General features: G+C 34.3%; 1 protein-coding gene across 1 annotated transcript in view; it reads left to right on the top strand.

The window, feature by feature from the left end:
- LOC150101689 (cathepsin L-like) overlaps positions 1–22,845 on the top strand; it is a 118,618-nt gene extending 95,773 nt beyond the window's left edge. The window contains exons 11-13 of the mRNA XM_090400126.1: positions 7,336–7,429; positions 13,228–13,301; positions 21,740–22,845. Of these exons, the coding sequence (XP_090256252.1) occupies positions 7,336–7,429; positions 13,228–13,301; positions 21,740–21,814 (243 nt within the window). The 3' untranslated portion in view covers positions 21,815–22,845. The remainder of the gene's footprint in view (positions 1–7,335; positions 7,430–13,227; positions 13,302–21,739) is intronic.
- Positions 22,846–27,604: the final 4,759 nt, after the last annotated feature.

A 27,604-nucleotide genomic window follows, 5' to 3' on the forward strand; every position in this document is an offset into this window, starting at 1 on the left:
ATTATACAGAAATTAGATGGCTTTCCAGTCATAAAGCTTTAAAGCGATTCTTCAAATTGCTGGGTGAAATTACCATTTTTTGGAATCGAAAAATTATGATTGTGAAATATTAGAAAATGATCAATGGATGAAGGACCTGGCTTTTTCAGTTGACATTACAAGTCACCTTAGTCAACTTAATTTATCTTAAGCTACAAGGCAAACACCAAGTAGTTACCATGTTATTTGACAATATTAACATTTTCAAACAGAAATTAGAACTTTGGCAAAAACAAATTCAAAAAGAAAATTTATCCCATTTTGAATGTTGTCAATCATTAATACAAAAATCACCGAAATTGAAGTAATCAAATGAAGTTATTAGAAAATGATTTCGAAAGAAGATTTTTAGATTTTATGAAAATCAGTTTCACCTATTTACTTCTCCTCTGTCGATTGATGTTAAAACTGTTGATGACAATTTACAATTGGAATTAATCGAAATTCAGTGTTATTCCGTATTAAAACAAAAATATATGGATGTTGGAATTCCAAAGTTCTATAATTATTTATCAGTCGATCGATACCCCAATGTTTTTAAATTTCTATATACAGAGAAAGCGTTTGGGTTCGGTTGTGCAATTAGGTTTATTTTATCAATAATCGGTAGCACATATTTATGTGAACAACTATTTTCAACTTTAAAGAATAATATAACTGTGAAAATATCAAGATTAATAGACCAGCATGTGCAATCAATATTGAAAATTGCAGCTGAACAAATTTAACCAAATTTTGAAGATTTCGTTAATGAAAAACGTTGTCAAGTTTCTTCAAAAAAATTATATGTATAATTTTATTTTAATATGTAAACCATATATACTTTATATTTTATGTATTTTTGTAACATGGTTGTATTTTGTACTTATAGACTAATGTTAATATTAAAAAGTCTTTTCCTCTTTATTTCGAGATTTTTTTTGCGGCCCTTGGCTTGATGTATAATTCTTAATTTGGCCCTTGGAGGTAAACGATCAACAACCAGATGGTTGCTGATCTGCCTGTCTGTCCAAAGTAAGCTGCTTACAGGAACAAGGTACTCTATATACTCCAGGCACTGAGAAAGGAGGGAGCCGATCTTTGGTGGAATGGATAAGGTAGTAAGTTTATGGTAGGGCTTAAACGCTGTATGGAGGTTGTACTTTTTTAACGATCTGGCTATTTTTTATGATGTGCCATGGATGTAGGGTATGGTGATGGCATTTCTGAAGAGATGATCAGGGAATGGGGAAGTAATTGATTATTTTTTTTATTCTGTAATCGCTGTAGCCATTGGAAAGAAAGGTTTTGTGTAATTGTTTGAGTTTGGTTCAAAGGGTGGTTTCACTGGTACAAAGATTCTGTGCTCTATTGGTTAGAGTTTTAATAATGCCATATTGTTGAGAGGGGTGGTGGTGGGAGAGTTTGTGAATGTATCTGCCTCTATGAGTAGGTTTTCTATATACAGAGAAAGGTTACCATTAGGAAGACTTGTTACTAAGGTGTCTAGGAAGGGTAAACTATTGTTATTTTCCTTTTCCATAGTGAACTGGATTCTTGGATGTAGGCTATTGAGGTGACTCAGGAAGGAGTCTAATGTGTCTGGACCATGAGGCCAAATAGAGAACACATCATCTACATATCTTAGCCAGATAGAAGTTCTTGTAGATAGGCTTATACGTTGGTAACACAGTAATTACCAAATTACTGTGTTACCAACACTGTGTTACCGACTGTGGCAACTATAGAGGAATCAAGCTGATGTCACACACATTAAAAATATGGGAAAGAGTAATTGAAGCAAGGTTACGGCAGGAAACGAAAATTGGTGAGGAGCAGTTAGGATTTATGCCAGACAGAGGGAGAACGGATGCAATATTTGCGCTAAGGTGATTGATGGAGAAATATAGAGATGCAAGTGGATCTGCACATGATGTTTATAGATCTGGAAAAGGCATATGACAGAGTGGCCAGGCAGGAGGTATGGAGGTGTATGAGGAAGAAGGGGTGTCGGAGAAGTACGTGAGGTTGGTGAAGGAGATGTATGAGGGAACAGAAACTCAGGTCAGGTCTAGTGTCGGCATGACAGAAGGGTTCCCCATTGTCGTAGGGCTACACCAAGGGTCAGCTCTGAGCCCCTACCTCTTTGACCTGGTCATGGATGTACTAGTGGAGGATGTCAAGAAGGAGGCACCATGGAGCATGCTGTTTGCCGATGACATTGTTCTATGCGAATCATCCCGAGAGAAGCTTGAAAATACCCTGGAAGAGTGGAGAAAGGCATTGGAGGAGAGCGGCATGAGAATTAACCGAGTGAAGACTGAATATATGTCAACGGGGAGTGTCGAGGATATCGTCATATGACTCCAGGGTGAAAGGCTAATTTCAGGGAAGAAATTCAAGTACCTTGGGTCGGCTGTCGAGAGGAATGGTGACCTGGATGAGGAAATACAGCACCGAATAACATGCGGTTGGATGAATTGGAGGAAGATGAGCGGGTCCTGTGTGACAAGAGAGTGAGTTGTAAGAGGAAAGGAAAGCTCTATAAGATGGTGGTGAGGCCGGCGATGCTCCATGGTGCGGAGATGTGGCCTATAACCAAGGCACAGGAGAGGAAGATGGAGGTAGCGGAGATGCGGATGTTGAGATGGATGAGTGGTGTGACAAAGAAGGACAGGATAAGGAATGACTACATCAGAGGGACGGTTAAGGTGGGACCATTTGGCAAGAAGATACATGAAAGTAGGCTGAGGTGGTTTGGACATGTTGAGAGGAAGGGTGAGGAGTATGTTGGTAAATGAGTGGAGTATATGGAGTTGGAGGGAAGGAGGAAAAGAGGCAGGCCCAAGCTCAGGTGGAGGGATAAGATGACAGAGGATCTTAGGGAGAAAGGATGGAGTCCGAAGGATACCCTGGACCGGAGAACTTGGAAGAGGAAGGTTAAAGATTGGTGCGCCGACCCCGTTTAACATGGGATAAGGCAGAGTGAAAGAAGAAGACTGGAATATTACTTAAAAGAAACGTTAATAAATACTTCCTATATTTCAGCAACATCACATCGCCATCTACATGGGAACATACAACTATGATATGTGTATGCAGGTACTACAAAGAAGCAAATGAGGCAGAAGAGAGAAAACTAATTCTGTTCCTAGAGTCCTAAAGGTTCCCCCTAGTGGGCTATATTGGGTTGTCTTGGCTGTTGGGCTGAAGTTCTCAAGAGGCAAGCTTCCCAAATTTGGGGCAGTCTCATGCATCCAAATTTGTTGAGGTTTGGAAAGTTTTTTTTAGAGCTAAGGCTGATTCCATGAACAATCATTCATATTCAAATTTGCTGTGGTGTAATAATGTTGCTTTTTTCCAATATATTCTGTGGTAGGTATCCAGAGCATGATCTGCAAGTCCAGAGTGGCTGTATTGGTGAAACCAGATGTAGTCTTTGCAGGGCTGCCAGCCATATGTGCAATGTGTGCGATGCACACAGGCGCCAGATGGTAAAGGCACCAAAGATTTGGTATGATATTTTAAATGAAGTGAATTTTGTCAGCAAAATACTGCAGTCTTCATCTATGAATCTCCAACTTGCTTTAGATGCAATTGAATGATCTAAAATCAATTTTTAAATGATTATAGGTCTGATGAAACTTTCAAAGAAATTGTAGAAAGCTCAAAATTAATTGCAGCAAAATTTGATGCAGAATCGGTATTTTGTAATAGTAGACTACTAAGGCGATGTAAAAAGAGACAACACAATTTGATTACAAACATGAAAATGAAATATAGTAGATCCTGAAATTTCATTTAGAGTAATTTTTTTTTCCCTGCATAATAGGTCAAATATTACAATCTTTGCAGGAAAGATTTACTTTATTAAAAGAACATACGAATTCATTTCAGTTTTTGTATTTAAGTACTTCACAAAATAAAGAATATTTATTATCTTGTAAAAAGTTACGACAAAAATTAACATATGAGAATCATTCAGACATTGAAGCAGATGATTTATGACAAGAAATTTTACACTGTCAACCATTTATTTCTAATTTTAAAAACATATATATTTAATTCAGTGATTTAATTCAGTATATTTATTTAAACGACTTAATCACAGTTTATCCAAACTTTACAATGGGGTTTGTAAAATTTCTCTTCGGATTCTTTTGTCATTACCGGTATCTGTAGCATCTGCGGAACGGTCTCCTTTTCTAAACTTAAAATTATTAAAAACTACTTGCGCTCCACAATGGTACAAGACAGACTTTCAAATCTTGCCATTATATCAATAGAGTCAGATATTTTAGATCAACTTGATATACATGATATTATTCGAGAATTTTCATTAATGAAAACTAGAAAAGTTCAATTCACAAAGTGATTTTTCTTTCTGTTTAAATATTTATTTATTTTATTTTTTTCCAAATTATTTTTGTTGTTTTTGTACCCTTGTATGGTTATTGCTTTTTATACCTTTTTTTTTTTGTAATTTCTACTTATTGTTCAATAACCTTATAATTAATATATTTTGTATTTCATTTTTACTCACTGATACATTTTTATAAAGTGATTTTTTATTGGGGGGGGGGGCATAGGGTTATTGAACAAAATTTAGTTGGCACACAGGCACCGGACACTACTGGTGCACCCCTGAGTCTTTGTGTTCTGATATCCTGACATTTGCTGTCCTGTCAGTACGACAGGTAACAGCTGCAAAAGACCTGATATACCCCAGGTAGGTCAAGGGGAAGTGGCTGTCTTGGGTGGAGCAGATAAGGGATGCTAATTTCTTATATGGTTTGTAACAAGAAGTCAGGTCATATTTTTTTAAGATTTTGGTTAACTTTTCAGAGGTACCCCAGATATAGGGAATGGTGATGGATTTAGTGTAATCTTTGTTATAAAGGGGGGGGTAACTGGTTTTAATATTTTTTGGGGGTTGTAGCCATTGGCTAAGAAAGTGTTAAGGATATGGTTTAGTTCAGTGGTTAGGGCATTGTCATCTGAACAGATTAATTTTGCCCTGTTATATAGTGTTAGATACATTCACCAGCAATCCCCCCCCTCAGAAGAATATTGGGTTATAAAAACACTGCTCCAAATTTGGGAAGCTTGCATCTTGAGAACTTCAGCCCAACAGCCCAATATAGCCTGCTAGTGGGGGGGGGCACCTTTTGGACTCTAGGAACAGTGTAGTTTTCTCTCTTCTGCCTCATTTGCTTTTTGTAGTGCCTGCATACACGTGTCATAGTGGTATGTTCCCATGAAGATGGTGATGTGACATTGCTGAAATATAGGAAGTATTTATTAGTTTATTTTAATTAATATAATTTAATTGCCAGATAGAAAGTTTTAAAGGGGATGAGTCTATGGTTTGTTTTTCAAAATTCTCCATGTAAAAATTGGCAAGGGGGGGGGGGAACCCATAGCAGTTTCCTCTGTTTATAGATTTTGTTCTTCCAAGAAAAATAACCAGAATTGATGGCAAAGAAAAAGAGCTCTAAGATATCAGAAGGAAAAACTTTTTTTAAGAGTGTTAAGCTGTCATTTAGGGGAATATTGGTAAACAATAATCCCTTAAATAATGAGATGATGTCAAAGCTCACCAATATATCTGTATTTTTTAAAGTAAGATTTTTAATTAAGTTTTTAAAGTGGGTAGAGTTTTTTACATAAAATGTGGTCATCTTATGTAAAAGATTTTTTTTTTTTTGAATTAACAACAATAACTAATAACAAAATAGAATGATTATAACAATATACTGTAAAAAAGTTATGTGAATGGAACTTAGCAACCTCAGCATATGATTTTTTTTTCTTCCTTTACAAAGTTGAGAACTTTCACCTTTTCACTTAAAGGAAGCACTTCATGGCTTCTCTTTTGGCATATCCAAATTACTCTTGTGCTTTGGTGCTTGTATTGAGTAACCCTTATTTTACTTATAAAATAAGAATTACTTGAATACAAGCACTGCGATACTGCGACAGTTGATATGATAATGGAGGCAGCTACTAAGTGACTAATGAGCAGGGAGTGTATTACAGCACAGCATGGATACGCTGGACAAAGGGATGATTCACGTCCCAGGTGGGACAGTGAGAGATTTCATCACACTATTCAGAATGGAGTGAAATTTAAAACTTATGAATTGCTCATTTTTGAAATTTTCCATTTCATATTTTCGGACAGGGTTCACCATTGGTAACTAAAATAGTGGAAAGCAAACCTGCAGATAAAGAGGGACTATTGTATCTTTATAGACTGTTTTTTTTTTTCACTTTTCCCCTTTTGCAAAGAGGAAGGAGTGGTAAAAATAAGAACTGTTACAAAGCGAATGACAAAACTGGCATATCGCAGTCACCTTTCTGAAAACTTTTTTAATACAGACAATCTCATCTGGTTATTGCTTGACCGTAATTTATTTACTGTATTCATGTTAAGATGTACATTACTCTACTTGAGACTACCTGCCATTCAAGAAGATTAGCTTCTTATTTTGTGTTGAATACTATGGCTACTCCTTCTTTTCCTTGATTGTCATTGCCTGAATATAACATTTTGTATTTATTGCTCAGAAAGATCTCGCCAGTTTTTGTCTTTTTTGTTTCAGTCACCCCTGTTATGTCGATCTGGTACTTATCTAATTCCTCAGCTAGCTCCATTTCTTTGCCATTCAGGCTTCTTGTGTTGATAGTACCGATCTTTAACTCTGGTGATGTTGATTTGGGGTGTGCTTTCAGATTTATTCCAGCAGCTGACTTTTCGCCGTTTGCCCTGGTTCCCTGGTGCAAACAACGGGGCCCTTGTTTAACCGAGCGACGCCCCAGCCGGCATGAAATTTTGTCATGTTGTACCATCATTTTTTATTTTGGTTTAACCAATAAGAATACAATTTGGTTAAATTTGGCTAAATCCCAAATTCGCAGCCCATCCTCGTTCATTCAGTATCCAGGAGATACCCAATAGGGTGCACCACGGTGAGGATTGGACATTAGGTCAGAAGCCCTGGTCGGTTCTCCACATTCCTTTAAAGCCTATGTGGAGGTCTCCTCTCAGTTATACAGCTTTGACCCTTAAGCACCCTTTATTTGCTTTATTTGAGTTTACTGTAATGATCTTATTTCAGAAAGATCCCCATTATAAGCCAATCTTTATGAAATTGTCAATGTAAATAGACCAAAACTGAATTTAGATCTGCTTTAGAAAGAGGAGGGGAGGCAGGAGAGCAGTCATGTGAATGTTCTGTTGATCACTTTTCTTTTAAAGATTACCTTAAAAAATGTATAATTACTTTTATTAAGTGTTGTGAAAATTCTTTATAGTTCTACTTTGGTGGTATCTCTCATCCCTGGAGCTTTTTATGCAGTCCTGATAATTTGGATCATGGTGTTTTAATTGTTGGATATGGAGTTCACAGTAAGTCTTTTTAATCAGTATTTTACTGTTTATCAGGATTGAAACATTCTAAAATCAGTTAGTGTAAAATATATTAATACTAAGGAGCAATTTTCTTTATTAATGACTTCCTGTAAAGACACTTTGTAATAATTTATGCACTTTAGTTGAATCACAATCATTTGATAAAGTAGTCCATTAAAGTATCATTCTCAGGATAATAAAGAAAAAAGAAATATTACTGTAAATTAAAATACAGATCAAATATTAATTTTATATGAGGTTTTTTTATGGATATGATTTTTTCAAGTATAATGCATTACAACATTAGTGTTAAATTGAACACTCATCTGAAAGGATTAAGCATAATGACTAAATAAAATTGGCACAGTATGGCACAAGTTGCTGATGATTTGCAGTTAATCTAGTATGCCATTAACTTTGAAACGAACTCTTCAGTGACTATTTCTTTTTTTTTTTGTTTTTGCCATACCCTGCCTATTTTACTTAGTAACATCCACACAATTTTGATAATTTTTGATGAAAATATTTGGCAAGTTTAACACTCAGGTGTTGGAGTTGTAATATAATTACTAAAATAGTGCATTGTTATATTAGTAAAGGAAAGTTATCTATTTTAATGCATTTAAATAGCAACTCTAGGTATGGAGTTGCTATTTAAATATTGCGGGCATAAGATAAGATTTTCTGTATTTAAGATCACTTAAATACAGGAAACATAAAAAAAAAAAAAAATGAATGTTATTGGAACTTAACTCAAAAGTATTTTGACCAGTCAGAATATCAGCATAACTTAATTGTAATATGAATAAATGTGACTATAATTTACATCCAGAGTAATAGATACTTTCAGCAAAGAGGTGAAATCATTGGACAAATTTGGGGAAAATAAACTTGGGTTCATGCTAAATAGAGGTGGTCAGGAGTAGATTTTTAAAGTTATTTATTATAAGAAAAAATATTCCATGATTTTTCAGTTATAATTTGATTATAATGAAAATAATTAGAATTTTTCATTCCCATCCACAAAAAGTTCTAAACTTATATCACTCACATTAGTGCTATAGGTGGACTGAAAGATTACATAACTTCTCTAGAGATGGCCAAAAATGGCAGTTTTTCAAGCAACTGCACACTTCATTAAACATGCTTGTCATTGTTTTAATGAGCAGCACTAACCAGACTGACTTGCTTGCTATTGTCTATTTGATTTTGAAAAAAGTTGTATGAGTACTGTGTAAGCTTCATTTACACTATCATATAGAGTAAATGAAGTCTTACAGAGCAATATATGTAGCTTATTTTTGAGTTGTAAGTCGGGATTTAGTATTTGAAGGCAGTAATAGGAAATTATGACTGGCTGATTGTATGTAAGGCCTTTGCCTTACATACTTGTACTTTTGTTTTCACTGGTGCTCATAATTCATATGGATTATATTGCTCACAAAATTCCTTGTTATTTACTCAATGCAGATGTTCTTCTTAACCACCCAAATAGCCACATGGATGAAATATATCAAAAAATATAGACTTTGCATCCATATTTTTTCTGTAACATCCAAAAGTTGTATTAACTTCAATGGACACTTCACATCCATGTAATTGGATGTATATACATGTCAAGGCTGGTATGGTGGTTAAAGAAATTTACTACAAGCTTCGAAGACTTTCTAAATGAAAATGTGTTGGAAAATTAACGTAATTTAATATCTGATATTCATAGTAAACTATGCAAATAACAGAAAACACAAACAAAATTCTCATTGGCAGACCTATAGAACAAATAAAATATTAGCTGTTCAGACACATCTTTTGGTGAAGATTGCAAAGTAAATATGGAATTGGATAATAGAATAAGGAATGCTGGTAGGGTAATGAGCAAATTAATTTTATGTGGAACATGAGATAAATTAGCTTGAATAATCACACAAGCAGTATATGCTGGCATTGGTCAGCATATACTGCTTGTGTGATTATTTCCTGCAGTTCACAATGTTTGTATAACTTGATTTACAAACTCTAGGCAATTACTGACTGTTACAATCAAATTCATTGGCTAACATTCTTCTCAATAATTATACTAGTTAATTCTCAGCTTCAATTACTTCTTATAGCGACATATACAACTATTTTAACAAAGCTACATTCAGAGGACATAAAATTCTTAATCACTATCTCAGCGTTAATATATTAGAATCTATTCACAAATTCATGGAAACATATACAGTTCTACCAGTCTTGAAGATTTTTATGGCAGTTTTGCTGACTGCTGTCCTCGGTCCTATTTCCTAGCCTTCGCTGAACGGCTTTTGGCAGTCATCCTTGTGTAGTCCTCGTCCGGAATTTGTAGCATAGCTCACTGTCGGTTTTTTGGAATCTACTATCGGAGCCGCATATCTTGTCGCACATGGCAATTTCCACTACTGAAAATACATCTCCATAGAGTGATCTGCCTCTCCTAGGGGTTATGATCCAGCAAACTACGGCAAAACGAAAAAAATTTCTGAACTCTCCTGAATTCTTTTATATGATTCAGAAGCTCCTTGTATTTAGGGTCGGAGACCCCGAATCGTCTGTAAATAACTTACGTCACTGTTGTCTTGACCCTCAGATTTGGTGGCAACAATCTCTATATCTGAATGACCTTCAATACCTTTTGGTTACTTTCAAGTCGGCAACATAATCTTGTCTAATCCCCTTAACTTAAAGAATTACATTTAACATTCTGTTACATCAACCCAACATGATGCACAATTTTAAACCTTTACAATATTTTTATAATTTGTGAGCAATTTTGACATAATTCTTTTTGTTAGTTGCTTTACAAGTTTACAATCATTTAAAATACAGTAATTTATAGTAATACAGTAAGTTTTGTTCTTTCCACATGATTTATGACCTGAATGTAAAAATCGATGCCAGAAAATCGTTATATAAATTTTCACCGCATCAAATTTTACAGCATGTTCCTAGATTAACGTGCAATTTCAGCTGTTCTGGTCACAGATGCACCTGCCAGCCTGGCTCCAACAATCATGCCCCTTTCAAAAAGTCGCTAAGGTCCTTTCTGGATTCCATTCTAACATGCCATAAATGACAAGCCTCAATTTCCCTTTTATACATATGTCCCTAGGAATGTTGGGAGTATGTTTGCATATCAACTGCATCTGTGTTTAGCATCATAAATGCTACATTGTAACTACTGATAATGCAACCCAATAGCTCAGTGTTTCCATTTTTTGTCCATTACCTGTATATTGTTTGTATGTATGTTAACTGCACTCCTCTGGAATGTTTTCTACTTCTGTTCTGTCATTGTTTCTCATTTAACAAATTTTGAAGTATAAATGTAGATATGTCAAATGTTTATCTTTAATTTTTATTATATTTATCATTGATTACTTTTACAACAATCTTCTTTGTAAACTTGACTCCTAAGTTCAGTACAAGTCAGCAAGATTCTTTGATTAGATTGAATAACTGCTGTAAGTTATTCTTATTTTCTTATTCTGAAGGTGAAACCTATAGAATAAGAAAATCTTTTCAGCTTTTTTAGCAAAATAGTCTTTTTTTATTTATTTTTTTTTTAGTGAAGATAGAGTAAATTTAGAAGTGGACAACAGAATAAGCATATCTAGTATGATGAGTCAATAAATTTATATGAAATGAGAGAAATTAGTCAAAAACACTAAAGTACTAGTATAGTACACGTTGTTTAAATCAGTTTTAACTTATGAATCTGAGACTGGGTTAGAAATAAAACATTTGAGCAGACTGAAGACCAGAGATATAAGATTGAGAAGTTCAGTTCTGGGAGTGAATGAATGGAATCAGTAGCAAAATCATTAAAAAGCAAAGATATCAAAAATGAAGTTACCATTGTTAGCATTGAGGAATGTTTGAGCAGAGATAATCTTAGGTAGTATGGTCACTTAAGTGGAATGAGAGAGGAAAGGTTATGAAAACAAGCATTTGATTCTGAGATGGTAGGAAAATGAACCAGAGGTAGACTGATATCTAGTAGATTGCTGTATTTAATAGTATAAAAATTAAAATATTAGAGTCCTCATAAATAAATAATTTGGAGGAAAATTGTCAATAGGAAATTAGTGATAATGTAAACTTATCATGTAGTACTATTACAGCATCCTTGAGGGTACATATCAGGAATTTCAAGATGAGATAGATAAAATATTGATCAAGTCAACCAGTATAATTTCCATGATTTCTTATTCCTAAAGTGTAACTTCATTAGTCCACTAGGACTAATGAAGTTACTAGGATTAGGAAGTTCTTATCTTTATTTCTTGCCAAAAACTTAAACCATATATATGGCTAGCTGAATTAGTGTTTCCTTTCAGACTTTGCTACTAATCTCAGGTTTTTTTTCCAGAACTTTTTCTTCAATAAAACACACACACACACATTCACATCTGAAAGCTTCTCATCATCATCATCATCATCATCAAATTCCTGCCATGTACCCTCAAGGGGTGTACAGGATATGATAGTACTACATGAAAAAAATTACATCATTATTAATTTCCTATCTACAATTTTCCTCCAAATCAGTCTGTTCTTAATCTTTTAATTCTTTTGAAGATAATCAAAGGCCTTGTCTACATTATGAAACCTTCATGCTGTTAGATTGACATATTCTGTATCAATATAAGTGCATATCAGTTGATTTGCAATGTTCAGTATAACACAAATTACCTGGTTTATTGAAGACCAGGAGAAAACCCATTTGCTTGTTGGAGTATTTCTTCTGGAACATAATGTAAAACGTAAACATGCTTTAAATTTTGACAGGAATTTTTACAAATTAACAAATCTTCTATTTGGGGTGATTTAATCATTTGCTGTTTATAGCTTATTGTAATTTAATGTACATCTACAAAACCAGCAAAGAAAGTGGAGTGAACTTATAATGATATGCACACACTAAGGCATTTTGACTTATACCTCTTATTGAAAGTATATTTAGCAGCCTGTTGCCTAAATTATTAAAATATTTTTTCATTATTTTAAAGTGTTAAAGTTTACTTTACAAGAAATTATAGGTTTTATGTTCATCCATATTTTACCCAAGTGTTTGCAAACAAAGGTGCAATTGCCTTCATTTCTGAAAAAAACACTATTTTAACTATTACATTTTTTACACTAAATTTTTGAATGATTCATCTTCTTTGCCTGTATGTATTAATACACACCATTTAGTAAGTAAAAAAAAAAAAAAAAATCAAAAGTTTCCTTCAGTTTAGTTATTTGAAAGGATAATGTATCAAAAACATGGCTTATGTTACTTTCATGTAATTTAGTTCATTTATCACAATATTTAAAATATAATAGATAATCAAAGGTTCTGCAAAAAAAAAAAAAAATTAAGCAGTCTGAAGTTGGAAGAACAATGGGACATTGCACCCTTCGATTGAAAAAAGACCTGAATTCGATTCCTGTGAGAGGATCCTTATGAGGATCCTTTTTCAGCTAAAGGTGAGTTAGCCAATCTCATACAGAGGTAGTAGAGTTTTTTTTTCTTGGAAACTTTGATTTTTCATCTTGCATACAGGCAAAGTGGTAGGTGGAGGATTAAGTATGGGAGATGGTGAGTTGTGTATAGTGGAGCAGAGTGCTCTCTTGCAATGAGTCTTTGGACTCCTTGTAAGTATCATGTAATAATAATAATTAGTATGCTATTATAAGGTGATCCACTGAAAACTGTCAGTATTGTAGATAAGAAATGTCATTTGTCTTGACAGTATTTAATGTCTTAATATTTTAACTCTTTATTTTAGCTTATCCACTGTTTGGAAAGAAGTTGCCATTCTGGATAATTAAAAACAGTTGGGGTAAAGATTGGGGAGAAGAGGTGAGATACAAAAATTTTCTCTTAAGATTTTAATATATCCATTGATTTATGCATTAGCACTTTTTATTTGTTGTAAAGACCAAGCATATTTTGTAATTCTTGAGAAAACTGGATCTGCACTGTATATGATGTTCATTTGGATGTCTGAGCTGCATTTATATGAAAAATTGACTCATTAACTTCATAAAATGCTATTACTTATCCAGTATTATTACACACTCACTCACACACAAAAAACTTCATGACGTCTTCCAAGAAAGCATTTATTTTTACAGTTAGGACTGTTATTTGAAATATTGTTGACAAACATTTCAATTTTCATGTGATTAGGCATACACTATGATAATATTTAAGTAGCACAGTAGCACCTATTGTTGAAAGTTTATGAAGAGTAAAATTTTCATGAAATTACTGTATTTTGAGCTAATTGTCATTGTAATTTCACCAACCTATCACTTAGAATTTGGACTAATTTGATACTGAATATATATGATTCAAAATGTGTGCAACAATGGAAAGTTGGAACAAAGAAATCATTACTTACTGAAACTTTGATAGAATTTGAACTATGGACAAAGAGGCATACCATACAGACTGTATGTCAGTCACATTTGCAATCACATTCATCCTTGATGGTTCAAGTTGATCCTAACTTCTCTGTGCTGTAATCGCACAGACTGACTAATATGGCAACCTATGATAATACTACACTGGAAGTCTTAATTCTAAACCATTCTCCATTTCTAACTTCCACAGACACAATGTCAAATAATTAAATGTATGAGCTTATTGAACTAAATAGCAGCCTAGTCTCAAGTTGTCGAATAGATTCATAATATATATTGTGACCATACACAAGTGTTTTGTTTCAACTTTTTTTTTTTTTTCTATATGATTATATATTCACATACTTCTAATAAATAAATTTTTGGGACCATACATAATTTTTGATATAGATTTAAATATGAGAAAATATTCATTCTCTTTACTTTCTCATTATAATGTATTATTCTCAGGTCACTCTTTTCAGGAGATCCACTCTAACCATTCAGATATTGCACAATATTTATCATACCGCTGATTGAACTCATTCACTAATGCCCTTATAACCACCTCTGCCAATCTGTTCCACCCATTTGCCATCCTCCAAGCAAAAATTTAGTCCTAATATCCTCTTATACAATTACAATTTCCCAGAGGTAACCTCTCGTTCTCTCCCTTCCTGCCATGTACAAAAAATCTTCATTGTCAATCCTATGAAATCTTATTAAAAAAAAAAAAGAGAAGACATGATAGACTCATTTAAGTTATTAAAGAACTTAAATGCTTCTATCATGTCTCCTTTTTTTTTCTTTCTATCAGCTAGTTTTTGAAGCCCACAGATTCAGCCTGTTCTCATAGGGAGTATTTTCAAGCCTTATAAATGGAACTGATAACTTCCATATCCTTGCTCACATGTTCTACAGCAAATATGTAATCTGATGCTATTTTGGTAACCTTTGCGGTATGCCCTTTAAACTTCAAATCCTCATCATCATCATCATCAAATTCCTGCCATGTACCCTCAAGGGGTGTACAGGATATGACAGTACTACATGAAAAAATTACATCATTACTAACTTCCTATCTACAATTTTCCTCCAAATCAGTCTGTTACTTGTCAAGACTCCAACATTATTAGATCTTATATTGCTATCGTCTAAGGCACTTTGTACCGTATCAATCCCCCTATATCTTGGTCTTTCTCTTGGTCATTTTCCTGCCAACCTGGCAGAGAACACTTGTTTTGCTAATCTTTCCTCTCCCATTCTATTTAAGTGACCATACCACCTGAGATTAGCCCTGCTAACGCATTCTTGGATGCTGACAATGTCAAGTTCTTTCCTAATATCCTCATTTTTAATATGATATTGCCATTGATGCCATCTGTTCACGCCTCTAATCTTTCTCAGGACTCTCATATCTGCGGTCTCTAGTCTTTGGTCAAGTGTTTTACTTCTGACCCATCTCAGATCCATAAGTTAAAACTGGTTTGAACACTGTCTTGTATACAGCTAATTTAGTGTTCCGACTAATTTCTCTCTTATTCCATATGAATTTATTCAATTGACTTCCCACCATACCAGCTTTGCTGATTCTGTTGTCTATTTCTATATTTAATTTGCCATCTTCAGTAAAAATCGTGCCTAAGTAGCTGAAATGTTTTACTTTTTCCACAAGTTCTCCATTCACAACACAGTTGACATTTTCAATGATTCTGCCTATTTTCATTGTCTTTGTCTTTTTATTGCTGACCTTCATACCATATCTATTACAACAGCAATTGAATTTAGTCAGAGAATCTTGCAGACTTGTAGCGGATTTATTTAGAAGTATAACATCATCTGCATAAAGCAAAGAGCTGACATTAACATCTCCAATTTTGATATCAGGTTTAATACCACTTTCCTTCATAATGTGATCCATATAGATAATGAATAACAGAGGGGATAATGTACATCCTTGTCTCACACCAGATTTAACATTAAACATCTTTCTGTACTTCCTTCAATTCTAACTGCTGACTTACAACTCAAATAAAGACTAAGTATTGCTTGATATGATGCCCCATTGACACCATATAACTGCAGCGTATTGAATAGCTTTTCTCTTGGCACCTTGTCATATGCCTTTTCCAAATCGACAAAACTTAAATACAGATCTTTGTTTTATTCCCATGCTTTCTCGACTATTTGTCGTAAAGTGAAGATCTGATCCTGACAGCCTCTATTTGGCCTGAATCCAGCTTGCTCTTCACCCAGCTTTTCTTCCACAATTCTTCTCAACCGTTTCTCAAGTATACTTGCATAGATCTTGCCAGGAACACCCAGTAGGGAAATACCTCTGTAATTCTCACATTCTTTTTATATATGGGTACTATGAGAGCTCTACTCCAATCATCGGGAATTCGTCCCTCTGTCCAGGCTTTCTGAACTATGCAGTGCAGCCACTGTAAGACTTTTATACCACCATACTTTAGCATTTCTGGTCGAATATCATCTACTCCAGCTGCCTTTCCACATTTCAAGCCTTTGAGCTTTTTCTACTTCAAGTATGGATATGTATTCCTGACTGCATGGCTGGTCAGTGTTTTTTTATCACTGTGCTGTCATCACTGCTTGTTTCATTTAGCAGTTTTTCAAAGTAATTACTCCCTACTTCAAGGATATCTTTTTCTACCGTTTTCGTGTCACCTTTATCATCTCTAACTCCTTTTACAGCACTCTTTCCTCCATTCCTAAGCTTCTTCAACAACCTCGAGAATATTTTGCCACCTTCTTGATATTTATTTTCTATATTCTTGCCAAAGTTCTCCCATGACTTTTGTTTAGCTAGTTTTACACACTATTTAGCTTTCTTACTTTTTTTCTGTATTCTGTAAGAGTAAAAGCTGACTTATTTGCCAGGAACTTTTGATATGCTTTCTTCTTTTCCTTCACTGCCTCTTTAACTACCTGTGTCCACCAGGGAGTTCTGATTTTTTTTATCCTTGCACACAACCTCACCACATGCCTCTCTGGCAGAATCAATCAATGTTTTCTTCAGAGTTTACCACTGAATCTCCAAGGTTTGATTCCTGTTCTCAAACTCTTTCATTTTCTTTTCAATAATCTTTCTGTATTTTAGTCTACAGTTCACATCTGAGAGCTGCTCAACTTTTATTCGCTTTAAAACTTTCTTACATGTTATTCTTTTCAATATGAAATTCAATTTTATCCTGCTCAAGACTAAATAATGATCACTTCCAATTTCAAATCCTCTGTACACTCTGGTGTCCTGCACCAGGGAGAAAACATCACTATCAACAATAACATAGTCAATGAGACTTTTCTTATTCCTAACCTCTTCTCTCCATGTGAATTTGTGCACATTTTTATGTTGGAACATGGTGTTAGTAATAACCAGTCCATGTCCTGAGCAGAAATCCAACAGATATTTGCCATTATTATTAGCTTTGCTCTTTTCTCCAAATTTTCCCAAAATATTTTTGTATGTCTCACAATCATTTCCTACTCTACTATTTAGATCCCCAACAAGGACCAACTTTTCCTTTTTCATTGTGTCAGTTGCTTTTTCTAAAGCCTCAAAAAATTCCTCCACTTCTACCTTAGTAGAACCTTCTGTGGGACCATAGGCACAAATAAGTCTCATTGTCCAGTTCCCCATTCTCATATTTGCCCACATTACTCTACTTGAGACTGACTGCCATTCAAGAAGATTAGCCTCGTATTTTGTGTTGAATACTATGGCTACTCCTTCTTTTCCTTGATTGTCATTGCCTGAATATAACATTTTGTATTTATTGCTCAGAAAGATCTCACCAGTTTTTGTCTTTTTTGTTTCAGTCACCCCTATTATGTTGATCTGGTACTTATCTAATTCCTCAGCTAGCTCCATTTCTTTGCCATTCAGGCTTCTTATCCTTAGACTTCTTAGCTTCTTAGACTTCAAATGCTTGTCCACAATTATCCCCCCCCCCCCAAAAAAAAATATATATATCTGGCCTCATCACTTTCCTGCAATCTTTATGTGGCCAAGACCTTACTCTTGGCTACATAAAGCTGGCAGCCATTTACCTTGACCCCTATAACTGTCAATTCAAGTCAGCATGATCTCTACATCATCTATATTGACTGTCATCCTTCTAGCCTTGCATTATCAGCAAATAACTGAATATTCCCTTTTAAATAATTTCCTGTATCATTGATGTATAAACTAAACAGCATATGACCAAGTACTAAGTCCTATGGTACATGTACACACTAATCACCTTATATACATATTCCAAACATGCACAGAAAATTGTGCATTTCTGGCTATCTCCCACGTCAAAGACCATGATTGCTTTCCCTAAGTGTAGGCAACAACTGCTGAGTTTCATGCTGTGACCAGATCCAGCACTCTTTGAACCTCAAAGACCCCCCCCCCCCCTGCCATCTCCATTACATGTCTCAGATAAATTTCTCTTTGTAGTTCCGACGGTGGTCTGAAAAGTTCTCAGCCTAGCAATGAAAAAACGAATTTATAATTTCAAAATTATTTATTTTTTTTCAAGGTAATCTCCCTTAAGACTAATACATTTATTTCGGCGTTGCTCCCAGTGCTATTATCCCATTCCTGTAGTGGTTCTCAGTAAGATCTACAAAATACCACTCTACAACTTCAATCACCTCTTGATTTGAAGAAAAACGATGACCAGCGAGGAAGAGTTTTAGTTTTGGGAAGAGATAGAAGTCAGAGGGAGCCAAATCTGGGGAATAGGGTGGATTTTCCAACAATTCATAGTGAAGATCCCTTAATTTTCCCATTGCCAAAACACCTTTGTGGGCAGATGCATTGTCCTGATGAAAGATAATTTTTTTCTTCTGCAAACCGGGTCTTTTCTCATGAATTTTTTTGTCTAGTATGTTAAAAAGATCGGAATAATATTCCCCAGTTATTGTTTTACCCTTTCAAGATAATAAACAAAATGCCTTTAGCATCCCAAAACACCGATGCCATGACCTTTCCTGCTGATGGAACTGACTTTGTGTTCTTTGGCACTGAACAACCAGTTTCTGTCCACTGTTTTGACTGCTGTTTGGATTCTGGTCTGTGTAATGGTGAATCCAAGTCTCATCCATAGTAATAAATCAATGCACAAAATCAGTTTTATTCTTGTTAATATGCTCCCAGCACTGTTCAGAGATTTTTATGCGAGTGCGTTTTTGATTTGCTGTGAGCAAGTGTGGCACCCATCTTGCACAAAGCTTTTTCATTTGCAATTCTTCATGCAAAATATATCCTACATGTTCTTTTGAGATGCCTGTAGTCTCAGCAATTTCACGCACTTTGACTTTCCAGTCATCCAATACCATATCGTGCACTTGATCAATGATTTCTGGTGGTGTTACACTTTTTGGATGTCCTTCACATGGATCATCTTCAAGGCTGGTATGGCCATGTTTAAACTTGGCAGCCCATTTCTTAATTGTTGAAAACAAAAGAGAAGAGTGCCCATAAACTTTTATGAACTTCAAATGAATTTCTTTTACAAAGAATTTTATAATCGCATGATACTCAAATTTTATCCATTTCAAGGGATACAGACAACACTTTTGCTTCAGACAGATATAAAAAAAACTACTTGATAGAATGACTTGCAATTTCACATGGTTGTTTATGACAGATATACCAACTTATAAAAAAAAAAAAATCTTGCTGATAGTGTTGTCATCTATGGTCGAGGCTGATAACTTTTCAGACCACCCTCGTATATAAATTCCATTTCCTTACTTCCCTGTGATCAGTTCTTCCAGTCTATCCCATAGTTGAAATCCCTGATAATAATTATCAGGGACTTACCTGCTCTCTCACTTATTCTCCTCTAGGCTGCCTGCACTCACACTCACCTGCATCCCCTCCTCATTATGCTAATTTGCCATTGCATTGCATCTATATTCTCCCTATAGCAGCAACTGACTATACATTTCATCCTGTTGTCCTCTGACACACTCAAATGAACTGCACTCTACATCCCTTTCCTACTGATATATTTCTACTTTTTTTTGTCTTCAGTTCTCTTGCTATCATTAGCAAAACCTTTCTTCCATTCTGTTCCCTCAATCCACTCTTAAAATACTATATCCCTTGCATTCTATCCCTGTGACTATGTTATCATCCTTAGTCAACCAAGTCTCACTGATGCCTATAATTTTTGGCCAAGTGGAAATAACCAATGTCCAAAATTCCTCTCATTAATTCTGAATCCTTCTGGCATTAGTATACATGAATTGTAATACCTCTTCTATTCATCCTACAACTTTCCCTTACCACCTTTGCTGATTTTCTCACTAAAGCTAACAACCTGGGAGCTACATTCAGCATCACGTTTTATCACTCTCTCACTTACTCTCCTCTAGGCTACCTGCACTCACACTAACCTGCATCCCCTCCCTCCTAAATACTAGTTCTCCCCCCCATCTTTCTGTCCATTAAACTTGCTCCACACATCCACATATTCTACACAATCCTCTTGTACAACCTGTGCACTGACTCATTCAGAATCATAGCTCATTTTCTTACCTTGTTTGTATCATACCATGGCAGAAGAGTCACAGTTTTTCTTTCTCACTCTTCTTAATTTGCTTGTCCTAACAATTCTTTCATATCTTCTTACATGTCACTCTTGTTATCTGCTAGATCAGTATCTGCCAAAATAATCATCTTTCACTTTCCTTCTCTGCATCCTTATAGCATTGCTATTATCTTTAATTTTGTAACCAGAAAAACATGACTTTGTCACAATCTCCTCAACCAGCACCATATTCAATCTTTATTCTCCTCTTTTTTCTTGCATCTCTTTCCCCCCCATCTTCTGTTTCTCTGCTATATCACCCACCAGGTGTTTCTCCAACCATGTTTTTCTGTGAAGAACACCACATAAAGCATTTGCTCTCTCATTATCATCTGGTCATTCTCATTTTTCATCATTTCATTCTTGCTGTCGTTCATACCACTTGCATCATCATCATTTGCTTCCAATGTGACATCAAAATATTTGATATGCCACTAAGATAATATGTAGACAGGAAATCATAAATATGATAGAAATATTTGAAAGTTACATGAATTTTTGGGACCTAATGAGTTACATTTCTTACAACATACAATACAGGAATACTTGATCTGGATTGCAGTAACATTCTTTGAGGCAGTGGTTCCCAACCTTTTCTGTCTTGTGGAACCATAGTGACATTCTTAAAAATTTTACAGAATCCTTTCTCTAGTGTGTAACAGCAAAATAATACTCCTCCATTGGAAATAGTAGTAAAAATGCAGAGAAGAAAGCATGAGTGTATAAGAGTATTTATGCAGATTAATAAATGATGAAATAGTGATGTAGTGGGGTGGTGAAGTATATTCAGTGGCAGAAGTTCATGTTTCATCATGTACACTTTATTCTTTTTTTTTTTTTACAAAATGCTCTGTTATATCTATATTTGATTTTTAGAAAAAAAAATCTTACATTACACTAACATGAGCATGGTTGGCACTACAATCATATTAAGGTACTGCTTTGAATTTGAACACTTAGTGATAAGGTAATCCTAAATTTTTAGAGTTGACAGTTTTATCAACAGCATATGTACTTCTTGAAATCATTTCATGGAGGTTTAGTATGTCACTAAACATAAACACACCCTTTCACCTTTGCAGAATGAGAAATTTCAAATTATCCTCACAAATGTTTGAAAATGGTTTGAGACAAACTGATTTTTTTTTTAAATTTTAGCCAGTAAAACTAAACTGAACATGCAAAAAATGTGTATAGCTTTTATACATTTCACAGTGATTTTTAAATTTGTTTCAGAAATTCTTCATTGTGATTTTGCTGAATATTTTTTTTACCTTTTTAGGGTTATTATCGTGTATATAGAGGTGATGGTACTTGTGGCTTGAATAAGATGGCTACATCTTCAGTTATTGATTGATTGTTGATGCTACTGCAGTGCTGACCTAGAATGCTAATCACTGCTGTATTGAAAACATGTTAAGTTTTACTTGTAAAATAAATTGTTCATTGCAAATTTTAATTATTACAGTATGTATTATTACGATAGCAAACTTATAGGGACCAAAGGAATACTTTGTTGTAGTAGAAAGTTGACCATAGTGGATGAATTCATTTTAGCTGTTTGATATTGTGAGAATTGATTTTCAAGATATTCAAATTTTCTCATAAGCCTGCATTTTTAATATACTGTGTGATATATTAAACTCTTACCATAAATTGGCATAATGTTTTTATCAGGAAATATCAGCCAAGCTCTCATGACATGACCTGTTTTAAAGAAAATTCACTATAAAAAATATATAACAAACTTTTCCTTAAATTCCATAGGTTTAATATAATGAAAGTTGATTTGGTATGTAGTTGAACTGGAATGTTGATTTTATAAACATTTGTATAGATGCAAGGTTTTTAACATTTTGTATTTTGTTTTTATATTTTTAGTAGTGTATGAAGAATTAGTCTTCAAATTTTTTTCGATTTTATGCAATGTGGTTTTATCTGAGCATGGGTACTAAGTCCTATAGTACACACTAATCATTTGTATACATATCCATGCACAGAAAATTGTGCATGTTGCAGTCTACTTCAAAACCACATGATAATCTAACTTTTTATTAATAAAATCAAATGATAGGAAGTTTAATTTTGATTAAACTTCAAGAACACAGATCACAATATCTCGGAATGTATAAATGCAAGACATACTTAATATAATAAAATAGTTACTCAGTCATGAAATTGACTATCTTGTGATACTGTAGTATATTTACTATAATAAATTATGATAATTATTATGTATATATTGATAAAAAATGCTCCATGCATTTCTGGTGACTAGATATATTAGTATTTTGCCTACATAAAAAGCCTTCCATTGTACATTTATAAATTAAGTACATCATAGAATGTGTTTTAAGAGTTTAATTTTAATAAAGGCATTACATTTTTCTTATGTTGTAATTATTTCAAAAACTTCATGCCATTATGCAGATTAAAGATCCAATCAAAATCAGGTTAATCTTAATGAAAATTCAGCATTATATCATCACAACTTGATTATATATGGAGTAGTCATTAGATCTGGATTTAATTAAGACACTTCAAGCATTGTCTTAGAATACACCGTAAGGCCGAATTTTTTATTCTCCCACCATTTTGTCAGGGGGAAAATGCACACACACACGTGTGTGTGTGTGTGTGTGTGTGTGTGTGTGTGTGTGTGTGTGTGTGTCCATATTCCTCCTCACTGATAGGCTTTCTGAAAATCAGTCATTTTTCTTATCACATGAAAATGCTCATAATTCCATCTTGCTATTTTTCAAGGTTTTATTTGACCAAGGTGGTAAAAATGGAATTTTTGCTCTCAGCAGCCATTCTGTTCAAAAGTGTACACTTACCAGATGTCACAAAAGCCAATGCATTGGATATTTTTTCATTAATCCTTCCAATGTTATCTTTACCATTAATGATTCTGGCCACAATATGGTATATGTTTCCTTATGGAACCTTTCCATTTATAGCTTTCTAAATGAAGAAATCTTTTTTTTTTTTCTTTGATTTACATTTGCTTTCAATTTTCAGGTGCACTTGTAATGGATAACACTTTGACTTCAACCTATGAAAGGTTGCAAACATGTGGTACATTAATACCATGTCCACACATGGTATCAGTGGACTAAGTTTTTCCTTTTATGTAAAAAAAAAACAAAAAAAACATGAAAATAAAAATATGGATACCCATCCCCTTCTGGAAACCAAACATGCAACTTTTTCAAGCTGTTTCAGGCCTCCAATAAGCAAGGGTAGTGGTGGTCTCTCAGTGATGAAACTCCTACTTAAAGACAGAGCAGAGATGCTATACATTTGGCCAGACAAGTCAACAAATAACTTGCTCTGAATGCATTATTGTACTTATTATCAGGTAATAGAAATCTCTTCATTTCTCACTCAACATTTCTCATTCAAGTCTTAAATAGAAATACCAGAGCAGCTTGCAATAAAAAGAAACCATAACTGACTTGCATGATGCATTGGTTAAGTTCTAGCTCAAGATGCTGTGGGTTAGAGCATACAATATATAATATAGTTCCGATTTTATAGTTTTGTAGTTCGTTTTTTGGGATAGAGGGCATGCAGACTGCTGTCATATGTTGTGACCAGTGATGGTAAGTTTACAATAAACAAGTAGTTTACCACAAGGACAACAGTAGAGCAAGATATCTAAGAAGGCCAGTTTACTGTCTTTTTCTGTTTTCATGGTGAATTTTATCCAGCGGTGTAAGGTATTATTTTTGCTGGAAAGGCTAGCATGTCTCCATGATGGGGGCCAGTTGGCAAAGACATCTGCATAGTGTACTCAAAAGGATGGTTGGGCTGCATGAAGAAAAGATTTCTTCTAAGTGTTCCAGATAAAAGTTTGCTAGTGCAGGAGGACGTGGACTTCCTATTAAGATAGAAGCTTAAGAAATCTGAGAAGTTTGCTATCTGTTTGTGAAATTTGTTTTGGAAAATGAAGTAGCTAGAGTAGATAGCAAAGTCGAATAATTTGACTGTATCCATAGAAAAGGCTTGTGAAGGAAGTCTTCCAGAGGGATATTGATAAATAAAGATTCAACATCAAAACTGACTTAATAGTCAGTGGCTTGAAAAGATAAGTTCTTCACTTTAACTAGGAAATCTGAAGTTTTCTTTTTTATGAATGAGTAGGAATTACCAATTTGAGAGTTTATTACTGAGATAATTTAGCTATGCAGTAAGTCAGAGAATTAATGTAATCTACAGTGGGTTGAAGAGGCATGCCATCTTTGATCTAAGGAAGACTGGGGGGGGACAAAATGGATCTTTAGTTTGTCTATGGTATCTCTGTTTAGACTGGTAACTTCATTGAGTAATGAGTTTAGTATTTTGGGTTGACTGTTTCAACTTTGGTAATGGTGAGATGGTTGTTATGTCTAGCTTTGTTGATTTCTGCTAAAGAGATGTTCAGGGCGGTTAACTTTAAGTAGCACACAGAAGGCTTCCAGGTGGAGTTTATTGGTGTCATCACTGGAGAAGCTGGATGAGCTATGTTCTCTGTTGTGGAGGAAATCTAAATGTCGTATTATTTTGAAGACTGTAGTGAAATCATATCCTTTGGATAGAACAAAGATTTCAGTCTGAGTTAGTGAGTGTCAATAGATTTATATCCTTTTGCAGCTCATGCTGTTTTTTTAAATCTTAACATTCTACCTTGTACATACTGACCTACTTATTGAAGATGACATTTATTTCTACTAAAAGTAAAAACAAAGTCAAAACTTATTTTAATTGTTTTATTTATCTTTGTATCTATGTATAGACAGTTCTCACTTGATTATTAAGCCAGTATTTTATCTTGGTTACCAAATTATCTCCACAGGCATAATAATAATCATATGCTCGTGCATACAAAACAACAGTAAGTAAGAAGGTAAACAAAATGAGCACTAAATGGTGTAATCCTACAGTCCTTCTGGGTGCAGTAAGGAAATTGTGATTGTTAAGTCTCATAAGTAAAATTTTGATGTGTGAGGCAACCATATTTATTTCAGTAGACATATTTATAGATTTTAGGTTAGGAATGTTGTAGAGATATTGCAGTTTCCAAAATTTCTAAATTTAATTAACTTCGTTGACTTCTTTCCAAGCACTGTACTTTTGTTATTCAAGTATGAGGTTTTAATAAGAAATTGTTTATATACACGGTTACAAAAATTATATAGATACTGTAAAAATATAATAATTAGATTGCTTTATTTGAAAAATATGTAGTTGATCGTGCCAATTGTAAAATATTTGCCTCTTCTTTAAATTATACTCTAACCTTCTTCAATTTTGCCTTATATATCTTTGTCTACAAAATTCCCCTTATGTTCTATTCATTTCTTGTATATATGTGCATTTAACACCTTATTCAACTTAGCATCTGCTTATCATAGGCCCTGCAATTAATCTTTTCTATTCTTACTTATGTTCACTCTGTTAGTGAACGACCCTTGGTTTCAGTCTGTCCGCTATAACAGGTTACCAACACCCACACTGAATAATTTAGAGAAATTTGTTTGTTTTACGACTGTGCCAATCTAAATTATGTATACAGCATGAGAATTTAAGTTTGAACATAAGTAAAAATCTGAATCTTGATATACTCGATTCCTTAAAAGCTAGTTGTGGCAATTCCTACTTTAATCAGGCTCACATATTTATTTGGAAACAGTGCATTGGCTAATAGATCAGGCAAGAGATTTACACAAACAAAACATGTTTATTTTTAATCAAGTTAACAGTACAAAGCTTTAGACAGATTCCAAACAAAAGTACTTAAAGGCCTATTACTCATGCAACATTTATAATTGGGCATAACACATATAATACTTAATCAACTTATTTACAACATTTAGCTATCTTGAGCTGCCTTTTACATTATACTTCACCAAACATTCTATTTAGGCATACATAAGTTAACACTTAGCTTCTCTATTTTTGTAACTTAATAATTAACTATTCACAATTTAACCTCAGTAAGTATACATACAATCGCAAGTACAACTACTGTAACATTAACAGATCAGAGCTTACTCACATTTTGCATTTCATATACAGTCCTAACAACTTGGATGATACTTCCTTAAGTTCTGCTACACTTTGCCTTTCTTCCTGGGGCTGGCTATAATATGGACGGCTCTTGGTGGTTCTGCTGTGGCAGTTTTCCTGGGACAGTGTAGATTGATTCTCCATTGGTAAACAGGAACCACTGTTGATGCTGCAAAATCCATAAGTTTGTAGCACTTCCGGCAGCTATTGGAAATACATCAGACGGTAACGGCCTCCTAGATCCCCTCGCCTGGGGCCAAAGTTTTGACATGAACAAAACAAAAAGAGAGCGTTAATAGCCTAGAGCCCTTTTATATCTCCATTCATTCTTTGTTCTTTGGCTATAACTCCACGGATCTTCTGCGTACTTGATGACGTCACTTGGGCTAGCTACCTTCATTTTTGGCAGCAACTTTCTACATTTGTATGACCTTTCAAACTTTTGTTCTTACTGGGTCAACCATAATCCGGGCTAATCCCTTATTTTACATTACACGTAGACATCATTATATGCAACTTTAACAGTGGAATTATTATATTTGTTTTAAAACTTTACAATTTCTGATTTCTACATCTTAAAATCTATGTGAAAGCAATTACGAGAGATTTTACAGTACCCCTCATTTTTCTTGAATTCTGCATACTGGCGTAGTAGATATGGTTTATCTTCAGCAAACTTCTACAAGGTGTTATATTAGTATTAGTCATAAATCGAATGTGCAACTGCAGCAGAGAGCATCCAACATAAACTTGGATTGTCATTAAAAAATAAAAATTGATGGTGAAAGAAACCTAAGAAACATTCAAGTAGACCAGACTGATTGAAAGGAAAAGTTCTGGAAATTGTTGTGCGAATCAAACATCATTCCCAAACAATTCGTAGGTTTGAATTGCATGATGTAGGGCATGCAGTAATTAAACAGATGACTATCACAAAGCTGTGATATAGTGTGAAATCACAATATTCACAGTTGACTTACATAATAGTAGACTCATAGGTATCACACAAATTGTTATATTGAATTTCTTTTGGCACAGTTTTGCACCACTTAATATGGCTTTGATCAGGACATTTCAGTACTTTGTTATAGTGAAT

This window comes from Typopeltis vanoorti, chromosome 11 (assembly GCF_054136105.1).
Source record: "Typopeltis vanoorti isolate ZY-2024b chromosome 11, IOZ_Tvanoo_1.0, whole genome shotgun sequence".
NCBI classification, from domain to species: domain Eukaryota; kingdom Metazoa; phylum Arthropoda; class Arachnida; order Uropygi; family Thelyphonidae; genus Typopeltis; species Typopeltis vanoorti.